A 10,533-nucleotide genomic window follows, 5' to 3' on the forward strand; every position below is an offset into this window, starting at 1 on the left:
CAGGTACAATATTCTGATTGTTTGCATCTTGTTTTTAAGCCCATAAATAATAATGTACTTGTTCTAATAAATTTATATTGTAATGCACCCATTGTAATATATTTAAAAAATCATTTACATTGCTGGTAGGTTATCATTGCACAAATTAATACACTCTCTACAATAAAAAAAAAACAAATGAGAAGAGTTCTAAACTAACGCGCTGTCTTCACTGTATCTAACGCACACACGCTCAAGGCTGATTTATACTCGACGCGTCCACAATTTCGCTTTGAGTGCGCGCGACGTCGTTTTGCGTGGCGGTGTGCACGACATTTTTTGTAACTTTCCGCGCAGTTCCGCTTCCGAAGATGCACGAGTGCAAAGCGACTCTAGCCGAACATGCACGTCTGTGCCAGCATTTGTGTGAAACAGAAGCAGTTTGATGTTAAGTTCAGTCACACACACAGATCACGTTGCGGCCGAACTCAGACATTCAGGAACAAACTTTTTAGCGCTGCCCCGCAGTTTTATCAACTAATTAGTTTAATCGCTCAAGAGCTACATTATCTTTCGCATCATTGTTTCTAAAGGAATTAAAGCCACTTTACTGTTAATAGAGAAACGAGATAAAACGGTGGTAATTCATACATGCACAGGCTCTCTCTCTCTCTGTGTGTCGTAAATGAACAATTGATGAGTTACACTTTTCTGAGAATAGAATATTGAAGTGGAGATCGCTAAATTGCAAGCTAACCGCTGTTTTCAGAAAGCAAGCACGTTTATCCACAGTGGAGAGATAGAGCGCAGTGTGTTCACACCAAACGCAAATTTAATTATTCGCGCGAGCAGATTACATACAAAGTCAATGCAAAGATGCGAATAGAGGCGAATTCGCGCCAGGCGACGCTAATGATGCGAAATGCGCGACGCGTTTGCCGCGAACGCGAGATATTCGCCTCAATCGCCTTTCGCGCAAGTTCAAAAATTTCAGCTTGAGCGGAAAATTCGCCTGACGCGTTCTCGCGCAAGCCAATCAGCGAAGAGCTTATAGGCACGTCTGGTTGAATCAGACAATAGAAGAGAGCATTATTGCAGCCGTCTGTTATTATATAGGTCTGGAGCATAGAAAACAATTAAAATCAGTTGGAGTGGTAGTTGTATTTTATTAGCATGGCTACAGAGATGCTGCTATCAACAATAAAAATAATAGTAATATCAGTGTATATATACAGTAGTAAAATGTAACACACACATTAATACAGGATCCTAATGTTATTCATCCTCCTCTGGATGGTGCTGTGAACCCAGACACGTCGGCGTTTGGCTTTCCATTGTATTTGGGACTTTTTGACAACAGGTACAAAACAGCGATTGTAGTTATCTCCACCATAGTTGATCGCGCTGTTTTTATTCGCGCGAGTGACACGAAAAACATGACGCGAGTAATCTAGAGCGAGTGGTGCGATGCGTATATTCGCTTCGCGTCTGGTGTGAGCGCACCATGAGACAAGAAATAAATACACTTACAAGCTGCTTTTAACTTCTGCTGATTGACTGCTTCTCACAAAGAGTATTTCTTTACACTGTTTTGCTGATGCTTGAACACACTTTCCTGTTTATCACAACAATTAATCGCAACATGAAAATTTGATACCGGCATATCCCTACTCCACAGTAAACAAAACAAACGCTTTTGTTTTTCTCAAAACTACATCCAGGCTCTACGGTGTGACCATATCAGTCACATTTTAGTTTGAGGCGCTGCGTTTTTCCAGCAGCTCGTGATCCTGTGCTGTCAGTGTCTCGGGAGTGACTTGGTTCATAGTAAATGCTGCTCCACACAAACTCCATCTCTGTCAACAAATTAATTATGTTGTCAAATCCTGCTTTTATCATTTACGACGTCTCGCAAAAGTGAAACCTGTTCTTTCTTTAAAGAACTTTGAAAAAGTTATCCATGCATTTATTACTTCACGACTTGATTACTGCAATTCACTCTTATTATGGTGCAAATCAATCATCTATCGGGCGTCCTCAAATGGTACAAAATGCTGCTGACTGGCAGTTGAAAATTTGATCATATTTCTCCCATCTTAACTTCTCTGCATTGGCTACCAGTCAAACTGAGAATAGAATTTAAAATTCTAGTTTTTGTTTTAAAGCATTACACGGCCTAGCACCAACGTATCTTTCTGACATTTTACATTATCACAATCCCTCTAGGTCACTTAGATCAGGCAGCCTTGGATTGCTCTCTGTTTGTAGATCGAGGTTAAAACATCGTGGAGACCGAGCTTTTGCGACAGTAGGCCTTAAACTCTGGAATAGCATACCGGTATCGATCCGAATGGTGTCATCACTTTCCTCTTTCAAATCAAAACTTAAAACACATTTTCTTAGTGTGGGTTTCTAATTTATTATTTTAGTGTTTTTGTTTGTTGTTTGAAAGATTATAATTTGTATTTTATTTGACGAAACAGCACTTTGGTCAACCCTGTTTTTTTTTTAAATGTGCTTTATACATAAATAATGAATGAATGAATAAACAAGTTTATAAGCTTCATGATTAACATGAGTTGGTTAACATGAGCTGCTGCTGTTTTTGTTTTTTAACAACCTTGTTCATGTCCTGATGCTATTCTCTCTCTTCACACAAACACATCTACACTTACTAAAAAAGATTTTAATATCACACAGTTCAAGGAATCCTTCATGGAGGAATGAGCAGCAAATTCTCCCAATTAATTGTAAGAGTACCATTGTAAAAATCACTTACAAGAGGTTATTTCTGCCAAAGCAGGCAATGCTAAAGATTGCCCATCAGTGCTGTTCAGATTGAGATCCATTATAATATTGCCCTCATTTATTAACTTTTCATGGGGTGTGCTTTGCATGGCTATACTTAATGCTATTATTTATTTATTTTAGCATGCAAACACATTTTGCCTGAATTAGTGGCAACTATTTCCTGAGCTCTTTTAAAAGGTTAACTTGATCCTGGTGTTATTTCTCTTACAGGAGGTGCATCTTCACAAGAGATGGTGGCTCTGCTGGTACAAACAGGACTTTTTGACACAGCCTTGACACTATGTCAGACCTTTAACTTATCCCTCACACCTGTATTTGAAGGACTGACCTTCAAGTAAGTTGATCGATCTTGTGTCTGCCTAATCAAAATCAGCTGGCTGCTTGTTGTTCTGATTTCTGCACTGCATATTTTATCTGTGTATAGGTGTATCAAACTGCAGTATAAAGGCGATCGTGACCAGACAGAGGTGTGGAACTGGCTTGCAGCTAATCAGTTGCCAACTGTCATTACTACTAAAGATTCCAGGTCTGTTAAAATACTCCTTGACCTTGATCATTGCGATGAACTCTGCTCTGTGTCTTCCTAACTGAATTTCTCTCCACACAGTGCAACAGATGAAGCTTGGCGGCTGTTAGCTCATTATTTGGAGAAATATCCCTCACAGAACGCTCAGTATCATCGCTGTGTCCTCAACAAGCTGCTCTCACATGGGGTGCCAGTGCCTGATTGGCTGCTCAATGCCTACAAGGTGGATGATTTTTTTTAAGCATTACATCTAATAGACAGGGGTCATTAATTAAGAGATTATATTTTTCATGATCTTTTGACATATAAGAGTAATATTGTAATATATCATTGTAATATTAAAAACATATTGTAAATTTCAGACCTCAAAACTTGTGAATTCAAAAACAGCTTTTATTCAGCCTTTCATTAAGCTTTTTTTTTTTTAATCAAGCAGTGTAAAAACTTTTGTACTTCCTGTTTTTATTGCGTAATAGAGATAAATACATCAGACTGCCTGCGCAGTCCGAAATCACACCCTAAACCCTCGCGGTCTTCCTCTAAGTCCACACTTTCGTGATGCAATGCCATTTTGACTGTCGGGTAGAAGTCTGCTGCGGAGCTCGCCTCAGTGCAGGCTCGGCAGAAGTGCACATCGAGGGTGCATAGCGGCCGCAAAGGGGGCGCTCACGAGCACCCTTCTGAAAGCTAAAATGACGAATGGGACACCCTACGGTCTCATGGACTTAACGGACACACACACGAGGTGGCCATTGTAAGACCGCAAGTGCACATGAAGTGTGCCATTTGGGACAGGGTCTTTATCGTCACCTCTTTGACCCGCACACTGGTGTGTTAGTGAAGTCTTAAAGGAGACATGACCCTGTAAATGGAGTGTTTAAATTAGAGCGCTAACATCAGGGTAGCTTTTCATTTCTAATGAGTCAGTTTTTTATGTAAAAAGCCTACTAACATATGTTGTGCACCTCAGCAAACATAAAATAAAAAGGAAATGCTGTTCATGACCCCTTAAATGTACTTTTCTTGCTTCGTTTAATTGTGATGATTGATAGCCCTGTATAAAGTTGTGAACTGTGTTGTCGTTTACGACCAGTGCAACTGTATATACAGCATCATCAATGCTTTTACAATGTTTGGTAGTTTTCTCCTTCTATAAAATTACCCAGATCATTGTCACTTTGAGGTAAAATTATCACAACAATTCAGTGTCCTATAGGGTTGTGACGGTGAGGAAATTTTCCCACCGGTTAATCGACGTGTGACAACACCGGTAATACCTGTATCACCGCGGGGGCGGGGCATTCCCTCTTTTCCTCGCTTTCCTTGGCTTTTTAATAGCTTGTAAAAGCGGTGTGCCCATTTTACTTTCACTTTAAAATAGCGGCAATTCGGAGTAAAGCAATTGTTAGTTTTTAGTTCGTTTGAATTTTCCCTCTTTTCCTCGCTTTCCTTCGCTTTTAAATAGCTTAAAAGCGCCGTGTGCATTTTACTTTCACTTTTGAATTAGCGGCAGTTCATGCAACAACCAAATACAACGTCAAACTCACTTTAGCGTATATATAAAACATATTAACAAAACAAATAGAAATACACCATGCTATAGGGCAAGCTATGCCTAATATAAAATAACAAATAACTTACATAAAGTTTAATAGGTAGGCTATACAAAACTGGAAATAAGTAAATATGTATAATATATAATCAAATAAATAAGAAACGTAGAACATTTATTAGCAAAACGAATGTCAAATAAAATAAATAAATGACAGTTTAAATAAAGTAAAAATCAGCAAACAATGTGGAACCAATTAAATAAGAAACGAATGTTTAAAAAAAACCTTCCAAAATCACCTTAGATAAACGGCAAAAGTCAACAGGCTTTTCAAAATCCAAAATATTGCCAAACAGGCGCTTTTGCATCTAGTTTCGAAACTAAATCATCCGCGATCATCTTTTCTGTCTCACCTCACTCTTCTTGTCAGTCAGCTGGACTCACTCTCCTCACTGGAGAAATTAAATCTGATCTGTGTGATGCGACTGTCGTTCGGCACGCTACATTGAGTAGCCGCGTTCAGTTTTTAATTGTAGTGTCTGTTCTTTTACTGAACTAAATTATTTTTATTACTATAAAAAATCTAAACGACGGTGGGGGTCGGTGACGCGGTGGGCAAGTGACGTAACCGGTGTTGCGGCTTAAATTATATTAGGTATCACGTATCACCGTCAACACCGTCTATCGCAGCAAGCCTAGTGTCCTATCAAGTTTACTTGGAACAGATCTGTTGCTGTTGTGCTTTTCAAAATTTAAACTGAAATTGAGGCAGACATCATCTTGGTAGGTTTTGTGATATTCACTAATGAAAAAAATTTATTGTAAAAAAAAAAAGTAATAAAATTAGCATAAAAGAAAAGCTTACTTTGCTTTCTTTACCATTTGTATGCTTACAGACATAATTTCTACACCGTCCCTGTTCTCTGTTAGTATAACACATAAAGGATGGTTGTGGTTCTCTTTCAGGAAGTCGATGCTGCAGCGCTGTTGCGTCTCTATCTGAACTATGATCAGCTGGAGTCAGCAGCTGAGCTCGTGCTGGAGTATGTGGATGCTCTTCTTGGAAAGGGACATCAGTATTTTGGTATAGCGGTATGTAGTCCTGACTACTATTACAATTTGAATAAGTATTCAGTTTTTTTTTTCCTCACAACAATCTGAAATGAATTAAAACTTTATGGTCTGTTGTAGACATTACGGTCGTTAATTGCTAAGATTGCAAATAATGAATACACATTTGCTTTTAAAATCTTTCAAAGTATATTTGCAGTTTGTGGGTGTATTAGTTTTAGGGATGCACTGATCGGATCCTCAGTATCCGTATCGGCTCTGATATTGCCATTTTCTGCCGGATCGGGTATCGGTCAGACCAGACCGATCCAAATCCGATATTGTGCGTATGCTATTCTGAGATATTGTTAAACCCCACTAAAGGCTCAAAACATTATAAAGCACCATAAAGTTTTTTTTTTTTTGCACTATATTCCAAGTGTTCTGAAGACGTTTTATAGTTTAATGTCAGGTACAGATTAAGTCATTAAATTCAAGTTCACGTAAACTCTTCTCTCCTCTGCGGCTGTCTGTCATGCTCCATTCAGCGTTCAAACTGCGCGTCTCGGTCGGTTACGACAGCCAAGACGATAAAACTCTCTCCAAGATGATTCAATGTTCCTATTATTATACTTGATCTGTAGATAAAGATCAGTGGTTTTGTATAAAAGGACTTTATCTTGCTGGAGTTTAGTGCTGTTTCTAAAGCATGTTTCTTTCTACCGGGTGTCTTTTAGATCACAGCACTGGATCAGAGAGCACTATGAATTGTTCTTCACGTGCACAGGAACTGAAATGTAAAACTGTTAAAAGAAAAGACTCTATTGAACAGTTATAATACACTACGCTTCAATATGTCTTCCCTTTGTGCTTTGAACTTTTCTATGTGCTGCACGCTGTGACTCTGTGTTGCTTCAAGCGCATCATTCTGCGCACGGGATGCGCATAAGAGCTTTGGGCCACGCTCTATTTGGAGCCTTTCATATTATAATACTTTTGCGCAATGATAGATATTATTGATAGCCTTTCTTGTTCTGTCCTATCTATCATATGTTGCTGCCTCATTACGGTGCTATACATTTAAAATAAATGTCTTTTAATTTTATAGTATATATTTATATATAAATATATTTACTTGTTTTTCATGAATGTATTTTACAACAGTTCAAATGGCGCTTTTCCACTGCATGGTACGGCTCGGCACGGCACATCACGGTTTGCGTTTCCACTGCAGTTTAGTGCCGCTTTAGAGTGGGCGGGATTATAGACATGTTATAGTTGCGCCGCCTTTTTCAAAACTTTTTCATTCCGCATCGTCCCATCAAGCTCTTGCTGGATCCGCTCCTTGGCTATCAACGAGAGGAACGTCTGTACTTCCTCAACAGACCACGAAAGCCATTATTTTGTTGTTTGAAAAAAGGTGCGCTCATTCGAAAAAAGTTGCGTTCGATCCTCGCTGGCTGTGCTGATTTACTCTAGTGGGTCTAGTGTCTCGTGTCTGGGTTTACACATCACATTTTGGTAACGGTACAGCTCGCTTGGAACCTGAGCAGAGGTGGTACTGAAAAAAGTACCAGGTACTGTACACAGTGGAAAACCCCCCAAAAGCGAACCGTGCCATGCCGTACCATGCAGTGGAAAAGTGCCAAAAGAGCAATGTGTAACATTTTACCAGATTTAGTCCTACACTTGTTCACTTTTGTTCCCCACTAAATAATGTTTTTTCACTTTAATAATTGTTTAAATTTTATAAAATTATTGTGCAATCGTTATTTTTCTAGAGTAACTTTTTCTGCTGAATTATCCACTAACCTAGTTTATAATAATATATTTTGTCATATATTCATATATATATGAATATATATACAGGTACATCTCCAAAAATTAGAATATCATGAAAAGGTCAATATTTTTTGTCACTTATTTCAGAAAGTGAAACCCATATATTATATAGATTCATTACACATAGAGTGAACTATTTCAAGCCTTTATTTCTTGAAATTTTGATGATTATGGCTTACAGATAATGAAAACCCAAAATTCAGTGTCAATATTGGAAAGTCATGGTGTCACACCCTAATCAGCTAATTACCTCAAAACACCTGCAAAGGTTTCCTGAGCCTTTAAATGGTCTCTCAGTCTGGGTCAGTAGGCTACACAATCATGGGGAAGACTGCTGACTTGACAGATGTCCAGAAGACAGTCATTGACACCCTCCACAAGGAGGGTAAGCCACTTTCATGATATTCTAATTTTTTTAGATGTACCTGTATATATAATCATATATATATATTATGATTATATTTTTTCAATTGTTATTTTTCTGTGTAATTAAGTTGTCTATAGTAGATTGTGTTTAACACAAAACAGTGATGATCAGGTCAACAAATTTTGCATTGATTAAAATAAAATAATAATTTTCGGTATCGGATCGGTTGAAAAAATGGTATCGTGCATCCCTAATGTAATGGGATGTAATGATTCACTCAACTCACGATTCGATTCACGATTATTTATTTATTTTTTAACAAAATGAGATTTAAGACAAATTATAAATTAAATGTGTCCTTTTGTTATTGATTGGACAAAATGCTGCACATTTCTTTGTGAAATTGAAATATAACTATAATAATAATAATAATATACTAATATAGCACTTTCATATTATTGCTCTTTTGTTGGTTTTGATTGCTTCTATTGTCCTCATTTGTAAGTCGCTTTGGACCTCGGTTTCCGCTGTAAACAAAGCAGCGCTGCACTTATGAACTTTAATATGCATTATACAGAGGCAAGATGAAAAGAAAAAATACCATCTAAACTTTTCTAAAGACAGTAAGTTCCCCTCAGACATGCATTCATATAAACCCCTACACCTAAATGAACCGTTTAGCATCTCAACCGATTTGAATCGTCACATATTTGAATCTATTTTCAACCGGCTCGCAGTTAATCGTTACATCCCTACTAATTAGTTTACAACTAATAATAAAGTTATGCAAATAGCAGTTTGTGCAAACAGGTTGGACACAAGCATATTTAAAAAAGACTTTTTTATGTGCTCATTGCTTCAATTGTTACACATGCTGCTCACGTTTGAAACACCAGCAATATCCACTTTCCACTGATTTTCTTTACAGCAGTGACTGGTGCGGTTTTTTTTATGGACATTTAAACTGGACAAGCAAGGTTTTTTTTGTTTGTTTTTTTAACACTGTCCTACAGTCACTATATTTGTTATCATAGTCTTTAATTTGCACATTATTTGGAGGACAAATTTGAGCAAGATGTGAAATAACCCATTTATTTAAATAAAATACAGAAAATAGATGTTGGCTTTTTAAAAATCTGATTATTCAATAATTTGAATAAACAATTTGAAACAAAAACTGTATGTCTATGTATTATGAAATATATATGTATATGTTTAATATTCATTAAAGCAGGGTTTCACAACCCAATCTTACTAGATTATTTCACTCTTTGCAAAAGGAATGTTTGCAAATTTGTCAAACATCTAATGTGCTTAAGACTTCTGCACAGTACTAAATTTATGAGTGGATTTATTATTGTCCTTTGATTTCCTGACAGCGGCCTCTCTCAGCTACAGCATCCCTGGTATGGCTGCCTTATACATCGATCGATCAGCTCTTAAGAAACCTCAGTGAAAGTCAGATCAATGAAAAGGTGAAGTATTTTTCACTTGCATTTGTCATGATGCCTGAGATTTTTATTTCATGATTTTGAACAGAATTTTAGAAACCTGTTCTCGTCTATTGAGATGGGTTAGATATTCAACAACAATTCAACAACAGATGAATCTAATCTATTCAATAAAAATCTTAATTTTCAAAGTGGGCAGTTAAGAAATCAAAGTATGATGACATTTTGCATGTATGGTTTTGTGATGTTCTCTGGCTTTGACAAACTATTTTCTTGACAAACTATTTTCCTGTTTGACACTTTAAAGCTGCTTTGACACAATCTGTATTGTATAAAGTGCTATATAAATAAAGCTGACTTGACTTCTCTGTCTACAGATGTACAAGAATCTGAAAGATAAACTATCAGAGTATCACAGACTGGTGGATCAGAGCAGCAGACACAGACTCATGGCCCGTTAATGGCCACTCAGAACTGTACTTCGGTCATGTACGGGAGTATAAATAATGTTGATGAAAATAATGATTGTTTGTGGCGTGTAGTTGTGTTGAGCTTTGAAATTCCCATGCTGAAAATGTATGGAAAGTGTATCAACATCTGCATCAATGATTTGATGTGTCAGTTCAGCCTTATAAAATAAATTGAAAATTGTGTATTTTTATATAGACACAGTTTAAAACATCTTAACCTTTATATGTTGTACTCTTGACTTAACTGGTGTAATTTAAATAAGGAATGCAATAAAACAGTTTTGTTTAATTGATATGTTTCAGACCTCATAACTCTCTTTTCAGTCCAAAAATAACCTATTTTAATACCAAGCTGCAAAATCAGCTCATTCTCTAATATATTTTAATAATAAGATATAAAGAATTGGAACTAATTGACATATGGGGGGAAACCCATTCTAAGAAAAGCGATTTCAACCATTTCTCAGGCACACACACTGTGTATT

The 10,533-nt window shown here is 37.0% G+C and overlaps 1 protein-coding gene across 1 annotated transcript in view; it reads left to right on the forward strand.

Moving 5' to 3' along the window:
- nup160 (nucleoporin 160) overlaps positions 1-10,341 on the forward strand; it is a 70,235-nt gene extending 59,894 nt beyond the window's left edge. Inside the window, exons 31-36 of the mRNA XM_016496032.1 lie at positions 3,001-3,124; positions 3,215-3,316; positions 3,398-3,539; positions 5,835-5,960; positions 9,507-9,602; positions 9,956-10,341. Of these exons, the coding sequence (XP_016351518.1) occupies positions 3,001-3,124; positions 3,215-3,316; positions 3,398-3,539; positions 5,835-5,960; positions 9,507-9,602; positions 9,956-10,039 (674 nt within the window). The 3' untranslated portion in view covers positions 10,040-10,341. The remainder of the gene's footprint in view (positions 1-3,000; positions 3,125-3,214; positions 3,317-3,397; positions 3,540-5,834; positions 5,961-9,506; positions 9,603-9,955) is intronic.
- Positions 10,342-10,533: the final 192 nt, after the last annotated feature.

This window comes from Sinocyclocheilus anshuiensis, unplaced genomic scaffold (genome assembly GCF_001515605.1).
Source record: "Sinocyclocheilus anshuiensis isolate Anshui unplaced genomic scaffold, SAMN03320099.WGS_v1.1 scaffold626, whole genome shotgun sequence".
Lineage (NCBI taxonomy): Eukaryota > Metazoa > Chordata > Actinopteri > Cypriniformes > Cyprinidae > Sinocyclocheilus > Sinocyclocheilus anshuiensis.